At 35.2% G+C, this 15,910-nt stretch overlaps 2 protein-coding genes across 2 annotated transcripts; one reads left to right on the forward strand and one right to left on the reverse strand.

Annotated features, from left to right (window-relative positions):
* Positions 1-255: 255 nt before the first annotated feature.
* On the reverse strand, positions 256-4,034 carry LOC141828660 (cationic amino acid transporter 6, chloroplastic-like). Its single transcript, XM_074716114.1, has 4 exons — positions 3,534-4,034; positions 3,117-3,339; positions 2,439-2,790; positions 256-1,249 (listed from the first exon to the last, which is right to left on the reverse strand). The coding sequence occupies exons 1-4, from the start codon at positions 3,982-3,984 to the stop codon at positions 464-466; spliced, it is 1,812 nt and encodes a 603-aa protein (XP_074572215.1). The 5' UTR covers positions 3,985-4,034; the 3' UTR covers positions 256-463.
* A 9,929-nt stretch (positions 4,035-13,963) lies between these two features.
* Positions 13,964-15,721, forward strand: LOC141825975 (uncharacterized). Its single transcript, XM_074713240.1, has 3 exons — positions 13,964-14,190; positions 15,325-15,406; positions 15,493-15,721. The coding sequence occupies exons 1-3, from the start codon at positions 14,039-14,041 to the stop codon at positions 15,535-15,537; spliced, it is 279 nt and encodes a 92-aa protein (XP_074569341.1). The 5' UTR covers positions 13,964-14,038; the 3' UTR covers positions 15,538-15,721.
* The last annotated feature ends 189 nt before the right edge of the window (positions 15,722-15,910 follow it).

The following is a 15,910-nucleotide window of genomic DNA, read 5'->3' on the forward strand; positions in this document are numbered from 1 at the left end:
TGGCTGAGGTTTTGGAGCTGGCCGCGGAGAAGGAAGGACTGTGAGAGGCTGCAGTTGATCCAAAGTCGGAGAAGAGGAGGAGAAGGGAGAACAGACAAGTGCAGAGACAAAGATTCTTCTCCTCCATGATCATGGACCTCGATGGATCACTGCAAAACTGGAGAAGAAGTTGGAATTAATATAAAAGGAAAGTCCATAGTAATTCAACCGCTTGTTGGCCAAGTAAACCATGGAGAGCTTGGACCTTGAATTCCTGTCACTTGTGAAAGGATGAGAGCAATTGGTATCTACTAACTACTCTAATAGATGTTCTTCCTTTCAATTGATGCCATAAAATTACAAATTAACTTTCATATGTGTGTTTTTCTTCCCTTTTTTTTTTTTGTTCCTCCCTTTGAATGTGTTTCTTTTGTCTCTATATTCCACATTTAATTCACAAAAAAAAAAAGGATTAAATTCAAATTCATACTAGTTGAGAGCTGTTATGCTCTGCTACTGCTTTAAAGAGGCTGCCGTTCTCCTCTGCGTCGAAGCTCGAATGCACGCCGTAGAAGACGTAGGCGGCGACGGCGAGCGCCGAGAAGACGACGAACCGCAGGTACGACGCGCCGTCGAGGGAGCCCAGCAGGAAGACGTTGAGGAAGACGGAGGCGGCGGGGACCCACGGCATCAGCGGCACGCCCCAGTGCTCCGGCTTCCGGGCCTCTGGCACCAGGAGTTGAAACGCCTTGAGCAAGGCGACGGCTGAGGCGGTGAATACGGCGAGGAGCGCGGCCTTGGCGGCGCCCGCGGGAGCCAGCTTCCAGACGAGGGTGAAGGAGAGAGCGACGGAGGAGAACACGAAGAGGAAGGAGAGGGTCGGCCAGGCGCTGGCGGTGGAACCGCTGGCGGAGGAGACGTACCGGCGGTAGATGACGGCGTTGCCCACCATGTAGAAGACGAAGAGGGTGCCGATGGAGACGAGGTTGAGGAGGACGTCGAGCTCGGTGAAGAGCGCGATCGCCGCCGTGAACACGCCGAGGAAAACGGAGGCGTTGACTGGCGTGGCGGTCTTGGGGTGGACTTGCGCGAGCCAGGCAGGGACGACGCTGGACCGGCCGATGACGCAGAGGTAGCGCGCTTGCCCCAGCATGGAGACCAGGAGTGACGTCAGGATGCCGAAGCTCGCGCCCGCTCCGATCAACTTCGACGCCCATCCCCAACCGTCGGATCCGCCTAACGCCGCCGAGAACGGCGACTCCGTATTGATCTGCAGGGGGTAAAAAATGTAGACAAGATTACGACGAGACCGACGGCCGACAACGACAGGTGCACCGCAGCAAGTTGCCATCGACGGTCGAGATCACGGGTTTCCTTTCAGCCGCCATAACAGTGTACCTATAAAACTCCAGACATTTCTAAGAAAGTTTCACTTTGCCCCTTTGAATTTTAACATTTATGACATTACATTTTGTTCTCACACTGGATAATTTTATTGGATGGAATTAATGGTAAGTCAAACATAGGATATATAATAAAATAATAGGAAGTAAAATATAGGGATTTAAAATGAAATTAGCAAGAGTATAGAAAAAATAAGTAAAATATAGAACGTAACATGATAGGAAATACAAAATGAAATGATTTTCAAAAAAATATAGGAAGTAAAACAATAAAGAGGTAGTATAAAAATTTTTAAATTTGAAGTGTTAAATGAAAAGGTTTGAATATTATGTGCAAGTAGAGCTTTAACCGATCAAATATATCCAAACTTCATACTGCTCAAGATTATTTAGTAAAGTAGTGGAGGCAAGTCAAATCTAAAATTCAATTTGACCTTGATTGACATAGATATTATCAAAATTTTAATTTAAGTTTATTTAATTATTTTAAAAAAATTATACTTTTAAGTCTATTTGATTAGTTAATGAGCTTTGTATTATGAATTTATTTATTTGTTTTCGAGAACTACTTTATTTATTTATAAATTTAATAAAAAAAATTAATGAACATGATTCACTAGCTTGTTGAACCATATCTACTAAGTTTATTAATTTAGTTTAGTGAATTTTTTAATTTATTTTTTAACTCTATAAATGTTGAACAAATATTAAGTTTGCTAATTTATTTTAACAACCCCATATGGAAATTAACAAAATTGCATTTTTACTGTCATAGTTTTGTGCTGTTGACTGGATAGAGACTAAAATGACTCTGGTCAAATGCAATTTTCCAAACTGTAGGGTGTGAAGTGAAAATATTGAAAACTGACGGTGGAGTGAGGTTTTTTCAAACAGTAGTGGGGGATGGGTATATAGTTAACCGTGTCGGGCCCACCACTAATCAATTCTTAGTACGACACTTCGAAAGTCCACCCGAAACAAGCAAGTGCCCGCGTGGCCCCCACACGGGAAAAAGACAAAGGTAATTACGCAGAGAGAAGAAGAGCGTTAACTTACGGCGTCGTAGGGCACGAGCATGGTCATGGAGGCGGCCATGAGGCAGTAGAGCACCGTCACCACGGCGACGGAGCCGGCGACGCCGACCGGGATGTCGCGCTCCGGGCTTCGCACCTCCTCCGCCATGGTGGACACGGCGTCGTAGCCGATGTAGCTGAGGTAGACCATGGCGGCTCCGTTGAATATCCCGGCCACGCCGTAGGGCATGAACGCGCCGGGGCTCTCCGCCGGATTCGCTGGGTGAGTCAGGTTGCGCACGTCGCCGCGGCAGAAACCGGCGACGACGATGAAGGCGATGAAGGCGAAGTGGATCGCCGTCAGGATCATGTTCAGCACGGAGCTCTCTTTCGTGCTGTGGCAGAGGTTCAGGTCAGACAGAGTACTCAAAATCCGCAGTAATCATTCACAGACAAAAGATTCGATCAATTATCTTCCGGAATAAGACAAAAAGCAAAAGGCGAAGTCGGAACCCGCCACATTATTAGCTTCACGATTTGTTAAAACACGACAAAGGAGATCAAGGACATGGAATCCGAGCCGAAGACGATGAAGGAAGGACCATATACGGCCGATGAAAGCGACGAGTAACCAACTGAAAATGGGGGCGACAGCGACAGGGGCTTGCTGTTGATCTCGATCGGCCAACGAAGGAATAGGAAATGGAGTTTGATAAGTTACCTGCAGCAGATGCAGATGGAGACGAGGAGGATGACGGCCACGGCGAGGAGATCGAGCTGGTTGAAGCCCTCTGGAAGGCCGGCGACGGCGATCCGCCACTTGGCGGTGGTGTCCACCCCGATGGCGGTGCCCAGGTAGGCGGTGAAGCTCCGAGCGACAGCCGCATTGGAGAAGACGTACTCCATTATCAGATTCGCTCCCGTCAAATACGCTGCGAATTCCCCTGAATCATAAGGTATCGCCGTCCATTTCAGCTTATACTCGAGTTCCTCGGGGAAATTTGCAGCAAAGATCAAGCGATCGAAGAAATTGAATAAACTCGCTTGGAATCAAATTAGATCGCGCGTAGATGACATGGGAAAGGGAAATTTGGGGATCTAGTGCCGCAGAAGACAGAGAAGTAGAGCATTCACTCACCGAAGGTGACCCTAAGGTAGCTGAAGGCCCCGCCGGCGACGGGCATATCGACCGCGAACTCCGTGTAGCAGAAGGCGGAGAGGAGGGCGCAGAGGCCGGCAATGGCGTAGGAGATCACGATGGCGGGGCCGGCGTCGAACCGGGCCGCGCGCCCGGTGGCGACGAAGACCCCGGCGCCGACCATCCCACCGATCCCGAGCCCGACGAGATCCGGCCACCGCAGGGACCGCTCCATGTCCGCGCCCGATCGGGCTCGGAGGCGGCTCATCTCCTCGAAGGTGGTCGTCACGGACCCGGCCCGCCGCCTCAGCCGCCGGGGCGTGTCCGCCACCGCCTGCCCGTACGCTCTCAAACTCGCGAACGACGACGTCGGCGGCGGCAGCAGCGGCGGAGGAGGAGAGGGAGAGGAAGAAGAGATGGCGGCCGCGGTGAGATTCTGCATCTTCTCCATCTCTCTCTCTCTCTCTCTCTCTCTCTCTCTCTCTCTCTCTCTCTCTCTGTTGTTTTATGGCAGAGCGGTTAAGCGAGGCGGAAGGCTGAAGTGCATTTATTTATAAAAGGAAGAAGAGATAACGATCGCAAGTAAACGTGACGGAGGGCGAAAGGGAAATCAAGGTAAATTTACTAAATCATTCCCTTTGTTTTCTATTTTTTACTATTACACACTTCACTTTGTCATTTTCACCCAAATATTTCTCGACAATTAAAATTTTAAAAGACACATTTATTAGTGGAGTAAAATGAGTCAACAAATTAACTTGTTCCTAAATCATTCGAATAAACAATTTTGCCAATAGAATATTACGTACAAAGGCGATACTAAATAATTGTGTTACAAATATCAAAAGTGATCGTACAAAATAAATATATGTTGAAGAGGATTGATTGAGAGGGCATTAATTATGGCATCAATTTTTATTTGTTGGTATCAACTTGAAAAGTTAAATTATGTGAATATTTAATTTAACCTAACGTGCATTTATAGTTTAAGTTTCTCTAATAGACAAATATCCTAAATGCTTTTTAAAATATATTCGACTTGAAGGATTGTAAAGTCTAGAGGTTGCTTTTGAATTTATAAAACTTAGGGAGGGGGCTTTTCTAAAAAGTATGTGAAGTTTAGGCGGGTGGAAAATGAAATTTTACATTGTCCGATGACTTAATTATATATAAAAAAAGAGTATCTTTAGAAAGGTAAATGAAACGGTAGATACGATGACTTCATTGCCCATAAATGGATTTAATTATTAAAATTTAATTATTGGACAATTATATGGCTAAATGGGAAAATAAAATAAATGACTTTACGCGCCACTTGCCGTCCACCCACGCCCCATATTGGTTGCATTGTCCGGGTCCACTAGTTTGTTTGGGAGTTATGGCAACTAGTTGCTGAAATTGAAAACAAATAAATAGAAATCGGATATTGTATATATTAATCATGTTGTAATTAATAAATTATTTTATTTAATTTAATATAAAATATAGTAGTTTAAAGAGGCTAAATTAATATATATTATAAACAAGTTTATTGGAAGCAATAAGGTCAAATTTGGTGTTATCCAAACTTATTTCATAAAATAATCTATTAAAATTAACTCGAATCCAAAATGAATCAAGAGTTTGGTTTGATTATTTTTTATGAATTTTAACTTGATTTTAATTCACTTAGATATTATTTTATTTTTTATATATAGTTTTAATATTATTTGATTGATTAGTAAGTTTAATGTTATAAATTTATTTATTCATTTAAAAATATCTATTTAAAAATTTCATTGATGCGCATAATATATATATATAATTCTATTTGTGAGTTCATAATATTTATTCATAAATATTAATAACTTATATTTATTCATTTTAATTTATTAAATTATTTATTTAATTAATCTTATATATATTAAAGGGCTGAATTCAAAAAAAGATTTTTTTATTAAAATAGTAAAAAAAAGTATCCTTTTTATTTAAATCTTCAAAAGGAGGCTCCTTTTTCATTTATTATTAAAAGAATATTCTATCCCGCCTATGCATATAACTGCAATAACTACACAACTATAGTTGTAGATCTTATAGTTATTACACTATAATATTGATTAATTTTGATTATAAATAAATTATTTATATTATAATAGTTATGATTCGTAACTACTATAATATAAAGTTGACATATATTGCTTAGTGTTGACTAGAGATGAACATCTATATTATAAGAGTTATGAATGGCAGTTATTAATGTTGATCGGAATTGAAGTGTTGTTGTAATATAATGTTGATCAATATTTGATATTATAACTACTATAATACATTAATTTATTTGTATTCATGAGAATTGATGTACCTCTATATTATAGAGTTACGAATTCATAGTTATTATAACAATATTAAAAATAAAAATTAAAAATAAAAATATATTAAAGTAGCATGAAATAATTATCTTTTGATAAAAAAATTTAAAAAAAGATGCTACTTTAACGGTTTCAATATAATTGAATTAAATATTTATTTACTCACAAACATGTGATTGATTTAGGAGCCCCATCTATCTACAGTCTAATGATTAACACAAGAGGATAAAATGAATTGGATGACTGGACATGGCATATATATCAAACTGTAGGTAGTGAGATACACCATTAATCCACCAATAAATTCTCAAAAGGCCATAAGATGTATCGTAAAGGACAATGAAACATATATACTTTATAAACATGCCTTTTCAAGTTCGAATACTCGATGATGATCCTGATCTGTTTCTCTTGACTCTATCGTATATAATGGTGTATATAGGAATGGGATAAGGGTGGGTGGACCATGCATGGGAAAAGGTCGACCTTCACCCACGTAGCCAATGGCAAATTAACGACAACGTCTGTGAAGAGGATAAGACAGTACAGTACTGATCCATGCCATGATGAAGGCCATATATTAATTAATGGAAGGTCTTAACTCACTACGTGGCTGCGATCTGTGCAGCGAAAAGGGTACTCATCGATGTGCGCACCGGCGTGCAGATATATCCCTTTCAGTAGCAGTCCGTTGTAATTTCGGGTATTTTTTTTTAAAATATATATATATATATATTAAAAAAACACCCTGTTATTTTTATATTAAAATTACTTTTATTTCAATACTATACAGCAATTATAAAGTAATTACTATAATAAATACTACAGTAGCTGTGTTAAAATATTTTTTTCATTTTTAATTTAATTTAGTAAAAATAATCATACTTAAACTTAATTAAAATTATTTTTAAATCGTCAAAATAACTATAAAACTGTTATAACAGTCATTAAATACTATTATAATGATCATTTAATGATTGATACAACATTATAACAAAGTCATAATAAATTTATAATGATTTTGATTAAATTTAAATATTTTTTTATCAAATTAATAAAAAAATATTTTTAAATATAAAAATGATGATGTCCTTTTTCACTTCTTCAGCCATCTCCTCTCTCAGAGCCATACTTATCCTTAACTTCAAAATAAAAATAAGTTAAGGCTGGCTCACCCTACTAGTGTAACCATTTTAACGTTCAAATCAGTACTAGATAAAGGAATAGAAAACACATAGATGTGAGAGAAAGAAAGCGTATGGGAGAATTAGAGTTTATAGAGAAAAGTCATCTTTGCTTGCGAGAAGAAAATTATCCTCCCTTTCATTTACCTTCGTCGATTCTTATATAGTTAATGAAAGAAAATTTCCATGTAGTACTTGATATTGTCTGGTTGAGACGCCAAGGGTGACAACCGTTAAACCATATATTGATATTGTCAGGCCGTTGACAAATAGGTTGTTAGAGGTTATTGAGCTATTGGGAGTTGTCAGAGATTGAGGCAGAGTATCAAACTGACCAACCACATAGTTTCTCGTCTCTCGAACCTGATTGGGTTAGTGCTAGATGACAGCTAAGTGTTCAAGAAAAAAATCCAAATGAAACTTCATTAGATGTCAATTAAGGGCTTGGGTGAGAGGGACTAGAAATGTACATTCAGTATTTGAATCTGTTGATTTGAATAGACCTTAGTGTTCGGGATGCATGTCATTTGGAAATGAACACTTAGTGCTTAGTGATGTCAATTTTGAGTACTCAAGGGATGTCAATTTTAAATGCTTGGGGATATTCATGTTGACCCAAAACCTTTAGGGATGTTGTGAACAGTCAAGCCACCCATTAACAAATTAGTATTTGACTCACGTGAGATCTCACTTCCACCAATAAAGGGACCTGAAAGTAGACTGAGCGAAGAGGTTAGATTGGTGCCGAGAGTCCTTACAAACCACTCTGACACTCAAGTTAGTAGTAGTGCGGGAAGAAGCTAGAGAATCAGAGTGTAGAAGAAGAAGAAGCAGAAGTTTGCCAAATTGCCGAAAGAGTTTTCTCGTACCTATTGGAGGGCTTATATACCTACATGAATGACAACTCCACGTCGACTCAAGAGAGGCCACCTGCTGGGGTTCGAGATGGGGCCCGAAGAGATTGAGGAGGGCTAAGGGCCGCTTGACTGAGAGGCTCGGAGAGATCAAGAGGTTGAGTGGTCGAGAGGTTGAGAGATTGAGAAACTGAGTGGCCGAGAGGCCGAGTGATCGAGAGGCCAAGAGATCGAGAGGCTGAGTGGTCGAGTGGCCGAGAGACCGAGAAGCCGAGTGACCGAGTCTCAAATGGTATTCTATTTTATGTTGACTATTTACCTTTGCCTTGACACGTCCACCTATCTAATTTTGACTATCAATGTCACATAAGATTAGCCAAAGACCGACCACATCCCTCTCAAGTTCCGAAAAAATGCACTTGGCCAGGCGCAGCATTCCGCTTGGCCCATACTTGAGAAATAACTTAGGTATCATATCCCATGCCACGCTATATACATTATATGTCTCGAATTCTCGCACGCCGCAGCGTCCCGATCGATCCCGCCCACTGCACTGCCTGCCGATGACCGCGCCACGCGCATCCCTACAAATTAAGTAACCCAGCAAGCAAAAAGTCCGCAAACCTCATCCACAGATTAACGCCCGCGCGCATGCAGGTGCAGCTCGGCAGTCGGCGCCACTCCCATCCCATCTCTCCGTGCCCTGCGCGGCATTAATTCCGCTTAATTCGGCCATCCCGTGCCACGCTCGCTCGCACACTCACGATGCTCCAATCTACATACATAGTACACACGGACCCATCAAAAGTCCGCAACCCTTATGATCCAGGTATATATATATCAACGTCGGCACTGCAAACTCGATCACTCACATGTACATCTCGATGCCCCTTCAAGGTAATTAATTTAATTGCGAGGGTAAAAATCAAGACAACATATATTCCTAATTATTAATTTGAATCGTATGCCCATTTTTTTAAAAAGGAAAATTAGTATATATTGCAAATATTAATTTATTCCACCCCTAAAGGCTACAGGAGGATAGTGGCATTAACGTCTTTATAATTTACATTGATGAATTTAAGAATCGAATATATATCAATTATGATGAGAATTTATTCGATAAAAAAATTTCATTGCATGGATCAAATCGATTAATTACCTCATAATTAATTAATTAGCTTAAAGCATTAATTAAATATCTGATGTTAATTAAAAAATAATATCATATAGCATATTTATAACTATCGGTGAGCAAAATATCCGTTAAATCAAAATAATCGAATAAACCAATTAAATTAAGAAGTTTAGTTGGATTATTAGATCAAATCAACTTGTTTTTTTATTTTAATTATTTTAATTTGATTTCGATTTTAAAATTTAAAATTCAATTAAATAGTATCAATATTAGTCAACTTATTATATTATGAACAGGACTCCTTGTTAATCACAAGGCAAACTCTCTAAGGGTGCGTTTGGTTCAAGTTATGATATATAACCTTAGTTATGTGATTACCTGGTAATCACATAACGAAGGTTATGGGGCATAAAACATAACCTAATGTTGTTTGGTTTACTTTATTTATTTGGAAGGAATTAAACATAACCAATTTATATTTACTATATTACCCTTCATTCAATTATATTTTAATATAATTCATTAAATTAATAAATATAATTTAATAATTTTATTTTAATAAAATAATTCATAAAAAATAATTATTTTAATAAAACAATATTAAAATAATAAATATAATTTGTTAATTTTATTTTTAAAATTTAAAATAAATTTATATATTTTAATAAAATAATTTATTAAAATAATTATTTTAATAAAATAATCCATTAAATTAATAAATATAATTCCTTAATTTTATATTTTTAAATTTAAAATAAATTTATATTTATTTTAATAAAATAATTTATTAAAATAATTATTTTAATAAAATAATTCGTTAAATTAATAAATATAATATGATAATTTTATTTTAATAAAATAATTTATTAAATTAATAAATATAATTTGTTAATTTTGTATTTTAAAATTTTTTTAAAAAATATTTTTTTAATAAAATAATTCATTAAAATAATTATTTTAATAAAATAATTTATTAAATTAATAAATATAATTCATTAATTTTATTTTTTAAATTTTAAAATAAATTATTTTTAATTTATAAATATTTAAATTAAAATTTATTGAATTAATTAATTCAATTTTGATTAGATTTCGTAGTACATTTTAATTAATTTAATTTTAAAATTAGAGGGTAATCATGGAAAAAATTTTGTTAACCTCCGGAATCGTAGAAAACCTTAGGCTGCCAAGGTAATCACATTACCGGGTTATAACACATTTGTTGATGTGGCGGTAATGTTATATTACTTGGGAATCGATCATAATTTGAACCAAACAAACCTTGAACAGATAACCAAGGTAATCATAGATTACCCCAACCAAACACCCCTAAGTGTCTTAGAGGTTAATCTAAATCAGCCAGAAAAAAATTACAGAAAAATAAAATTGAGTCGAGTTGAATTTTTACATTTTTATTTTACTCGAACCGAATCGTCGCCAGACCCATTCGGTCGAGAAATGACTCAAGCGGTTTAGTAATCATGTCAGTGTGAACATACAAATTTACTTTTTTAATATGATAAATCCCAGTTAGTCTCATGGACTCAATCCCTGAAGGTGATCGACTCGATCCCACGGAAGTTTTCCACCGACCACCAGGGTAAATCGGGAAGCTCACACAGCGATCAACCCAGATGTCTACAAATACGCCATAGCTAAGGATCGAACCGCAAGTGCCTAGGTAACAACCTGAATGTCCTACCGTTGTACCATTGCCCCAGGGACTACTTTTTTAGATATGGATTACATTGAAGTAGGGATGAGCGCAAATTTGATTAAACAGAAAAAAAATCAATCAAATCCACTAAATTTAAAATTTTAATTTGATTATTTCAAAACTTTATTTTAAAAAATAATAATTAATTTGTTAATTCAATTTAATTTCAATTTTAAAAATTCTTATTCAATTAAATAGAATAAATTTAATTAATTAAAATAACAAAATAATTTATAAATTTTTAAGTAAATGAATTTATAATTTCTAATTAATTGATAAATCTTTTATAATATTAAAAAAATTTGATTATTTCAATCAATTCGGTTGAAAACTAAATTAATTAATATGTTATCGATTCAGTTTGTTCAGTTTTATTTAAAAATTTGATCTATTCAATTAATTCGAAAAAATTTAGTTCGATTCCATTTCGATTAATTCGGTGCGATTCGATTTGAATCGAATATTCACCCTTAGTCTTCGCAGCGTCACCTTCAAAGATATCTGCAAGCAGTGCATCGAGTGGAGTGGTCTACGAGTGTGCTCGAGCTGCATAGAGTGCGGCATGCGCCTGCATCTGTGCTAGCTCACGTTGGGCCACGTTGATATCTCGCTGAAACATCGATCGATTTGACTCCGACGTTCTTGTACACTGGGTCTTGCACTCTCCGATATGCCTCCAAAGTGATGACATCAGTTGCTTGCCTTCGTTGCTCGGCCAAAATTTGCTATTGAATATGTTCAGAAATAATTAAGTTTCGTAGAAATTAAGCAAAGCAAAGAAAAGCATTGTGAATGTAGGGGATTATATGAATAAAAGTATACTTGCAACATTCTTGCTACGTTGCTAGCTCCAAAGACACGGTGGACATCTGCGAACCTCGTGGGGTTTGTCGAGGGGAAGAAGGGAGTCAACGTGCAGTCTTCGCATCGCCTTGGAAGATATTTACAAGTCGCGCATCGAGTAAAGTTGTTGGACATTAATTTGTCAAAGATCTAGCAAAGATTAGATTTTCTATGGATCTAGTGTGGAAATCTAGCCTAGATTTATTTGAAAAGGTAATGTGAAACTTACGCATTTGGCTAAAAAAAATTGTGAGTAGAAGGAAGAATGTACGATAAGATTGTTTTTTCTATTTCGTAGATAGCATAAACATTCATTAAAATTATATTCTAAAGTTCTTTACATAATATGAGAGAGAATTATAACTTTTTTTTAAGAATGTGTAAGTATTTTTTTATTAATATAAATAATTAGTCAAAAAATGTTAATTAATTTGGACTAATTTTTAGGAAAGAACGCAATTTTACATAATTTAATTATATTATCAACAAACTATATCAAAAAAATTAAAGCAGAATAAAATTAGGCTGAGTCGAGTTTTTACATTGTTATTTTACTTGAACTGAATCGCCGCCACCCGATCCGTCCGACCAAAAAAATGACTCAAGTGGTTTAGTAATCTTGTTAGTATGAACGTACAGATTTACTTTGGATGGCATTGAAGTAGGGATGAGCACAAGTTCAATTAAATTGAATAAATTAATTGAATCGATCAAATTTAAAAATTTAATTTAATTATTTTAAAATTTTAATTTTTTAAAAAATTAATTAATTCGATTAACTCTGTTAGATTTTTATTTTAAAATTTGTTATTTAATTAAATCAAATAGATCGAATAAATCAAATTATTTAAAATAAAAAAATAATTTATAAATTTATAAATATGTATAATCCCTAATTAATTAGTAAATCTTTTATAATATTTTAAAAAATTAATTATTTTAGTTAATTCAATTGAAAATCAAATTAACTAATATTGGTTTGCTCAATTTTTATTTAAAATTTGATCAGTTTGATTAGTTCAAAAAAATTTAGTTTGATTTCGATAAGCGATTTGCGCATTGAGTGTTCGCAACATTGTGGTTGGACATTGAATCTTAATAGATCTGTAAATATAGTGTTGAAATTTACCCTAGATATATTTGGAGAAACTTTATCCCTATTATGGAAACTTCAACGTTAATGAACTGAGAAATATTCTTTGAATAATGCAATAAGAAAAAGAATATCTTTTCTTAAAAATAAGGAATAATTATGAAGAATGAATTAGATTTTTTTTAAAAAAAAATTAGGTATTTAATTTGTCAAATCGATTAATTTTAGATGTGATCGATTTGATTTCATGAAAATTTTTTATCGACTATCAAAATAAATTTGAAAAGTATGATTGAGTCATGATTCAACATCATGAGTAGTTCAAGCATTGTGGGCATGAAAGTTTTTTATCAACTATCAAGATAAATTTGAAAAGTGTGATTGAGTCATGATTTAGCATCATGAGTAATTCAAGCATTGTGGGTGTATGAGATATTTTGCATAGGATGCTATCTCTTATTAGGGATGATAATTTCTTTTAAATTGGATGAAAATTTTTGAATATGATTATGAAGATGAATCTAATAAAATTATTCATACATGATTGAAATACTTAATTAAATAATATATATCCATTAACTATTTTTTTTTCCATTTCAATTGATAATAAAAAAATAAAAATGATTTTTCTTTTTTTAATTTCTATTCTCATAATTTATAGATATTAATTATATTTTTATTGAATTATATTTTTTTTCTAATATAATGTTAATTTTAACGATGGATATCTGAAAGTTGATAATTAAGATGAATAAAACAAATAAGGACTTTACTTTTTTTACCATATCACCGAGCTAGGGGATGAAGAATGAATTAGAGAATCATTATTTAATGGCATTAGCACGCTAAAGTTTGTGTAATTTTCAATTTCTAAGAGAAAATGGCATTTATTCAATTTTCAATATTTAAATTCTTTATCAATACTAACATATTTTTAGATAATAATAATAATAATCAGTATTTTACGCGCGTGTTTATTCATAGGCTATTAATGTCGTATTATATGTGAAAATTTAATTAGAAATAAAATAAGTTATTGGATACATTTTGTTAAATATGTGAAAGATTATTAATTTTAGAAGATTCATTAAAATAAATAAAGTTTATGATAAATTTGGGAATTTATAAATAATCTATCTATATAATAATAAACGGGTCGGGTTGATTTCGCTACTTAAGTCGCGACGACGTGGCGTGCGACCAGAGTAATATCGCACGGCGTCGTATCACGCAATAGCGTACGGTCGCGACGCTGGAAGCGGATTTGGTTTCTTGGCGAAGGAAGGGAAGCCGATCGAGGAAGAAGGAGCGATCGAAAGAAGATTTCCATGGACGATTGGCTCCGAAGGGTTTATCGAGGGGATCCCGGCGTTCCCCACACCAATCCCGACAGCGACTCGCACGCCTGGATGGGTTCCTTCACCATCGCCGCCGTCTCTTGTTGCACCTCCGCCTCTTCCGGCCTCCGCAAACACATGAAGTCAGTCGTCCTCTCCTTTCCTTTCTCTATTTCCGTATATTTATTTTCATTTCACATTGATTTGATTTGTTGTTGCCGTTCGCTGGTCTGATTCCGCTTGTCCATGTTTATTGTGGCGTTAACTGGTACCTCCGGCGTATGGTAATTAGGAAACCTAAAACGGAATCCGGAAACCTTCTTCGGTCACATTATTGTTAGTTTTTGTATCTTTTCTTGGCAGTAATGTTCGTGTTGCCCTGTCAAGGTAGAAGAACCAATTTGCAAATAATTTCTTGTTGGATATGCACTAGGTTCTGTTGGGTGACAAGATTATGGGAAATATGGATTTTAATGAAGTAGAGCATTTCATTTTATACAAAGATAACAATAAGAAACATGATAACTCAGTGACTTTGCCTAAGAATTTGTTATTTTGATATCCATGTGCTACATTAAATGAATATCCATATCATTTATCTAAGAGCTGTTTGTTAACCTACCTTCTTCAACAGTTGGAATGGAAGTTAGCTCCAGGATTCAAATCTATGATACAGGATTATATATGTATTTATGTTGTCTAGATCATAATTTGCGTCTGGTTAGTCCCAGATGAAGTAGGAATTTGTAGTAAATTGGTGAGAATTCATTGGTCGTTGATAAAATGTGTTTTATTTTTATTTTTTCTTAGTTTTTCATCCCTTGTAACGAAGAACATATCTTCTGTTCCATATAGTAGCATTTTGTGTGTTCAAAGTGATTTAGACTTTTATCTCCTCAATTGGGAGGGACAAAAAATTTCACTTTGTGACAAATGACACCCTGATGCAATCTATTATGCGCTCTATAATTTTTAATGAATCTATCTTGTGTTTACGAAATAACTTCAGTTTCTACATAAAAACAAAACTTGTCATCAGCGATCTCATATCCCAATTAGTTATATCATAACTTAGCTCATTCTTAACATAGTTTTTCTTTCTGCACGATAGATTTGTTACTTTTTATATAGTACATGATAAATTTGTTGTTTCTGAAAATACTTGATTGATTTCTATAAGTTACAAGTTTTGGAATTACGCGATAGATTTAGATTTAGTAATTATCCTAATATTCCATGCTTCCAACTGAACCTTGTTCTGTTTTTTCCTTCTGCAGCTTGGATGACAAGGCCATGCTAATGGATCAAAACTTTTGGAGGAAAGTCATGGAGAAGAAGAAACAAGATCATAATTCATCAGTAATTCTCTTGGATTTTGACTTGCAAATTGTTCATCATTCTAATTGCATCTGGTTTATCTATTCTTGTTCTTTCCTCCATTTTAGTGCAATAGTAAGGACCTTGGAGCAAGCCGTAGCCGAGGCCGCTGATCTCAGTTACTCCTGCTAAAATTATCAGTAAACGTGGCCAAGCGTAACTAAAGCAAGGTCAGCAATGCAACCGAGTGGATGTTCTTGATAAAGCTGGAATGTTGTTAGCATTTAGAATGACTATTGCTTTTTCACTTGGCAACAAAATTTTCTATTTATTTAGCGCATAAGGTATTGTTTTGTTTCTGAATGACTTGGAGTCCTTTGCCCTTTTATAAGCTCTCGAAGTAAGTGGTGATCCATAGTCTCCTACTATATGTCCATTAACCATTATGAGCCTCATTGTTTTGTGTTGTTCTAACTCTCTTTTACACAATGACTTGTTCAAGATTGAGATCAAATTTGAGATGCAAAATGACACATACAATTAGTG

The sequence above is a fragment of the Curcuma longa genome, chromosome 4 (genome assembly GCF_044706935.1).
Source record: "Curcuma longa cultivar G26 ecotype Majalengka, Jawa Barat chromosome 4, ITB_CL_G26_1.1, whole genome shotgun sequence".
NCBI classification, from domain to species: domain Eukaryota; kingdom Viridiplantae; phylum Streptophyta; class Magnoliopsida; order Zingiberales; family Zingiberaceae; genus Curcuma; species Curcuma longa.

Excerpts from the sequence above, each read along its gene's own strand:
- LOC141828660 (XM_074716114.1), bottom strand. The coding sequence starts at position 3,984 with ATGGAGAAGATGCAGAATCTCACCGCGGCCGCCATCTCTTCTTCCTCT. Across the intron at positions 3,340-3,533 it reads CTACCTTAGGGTCACCTTCG|GGGAATTCGCAGCGTATTTG; the intron begins GTGAGTGAATGC and ends CTTATGATTCAG. Across the intron at positions 1,250-2,438 it reads TGCTCGTGCCCTACGACGCC|ATCAATACGGAGTCGCCGTT; the intron begins GTAAGTTAACGC and ends TACCCCCTGCAG.
- LOC141825975 (XM_074713240.1), top strand. The coding sequence starts at position 14,039 with ATGGACGATTGGCTCCGAAGGGTTTATCGAGGGGATCCCGGCGTTCCC. Across the intron at positions 14,191-15,324 it reads GGCCTCCGCAAACACATGAA|CTTGGATGACAAGGCCATGC; the intron begins GTCAGTCGTCCT and ends TTCCTTCTGCAG. Across the intron at positions 15,407-15,492 it reads AACAAGATCATAATTCATCA|TGCAATAGTAAGGACCTTGG; the intron begins GTAATTCTCTTG and ends CCTCCATTTTAG.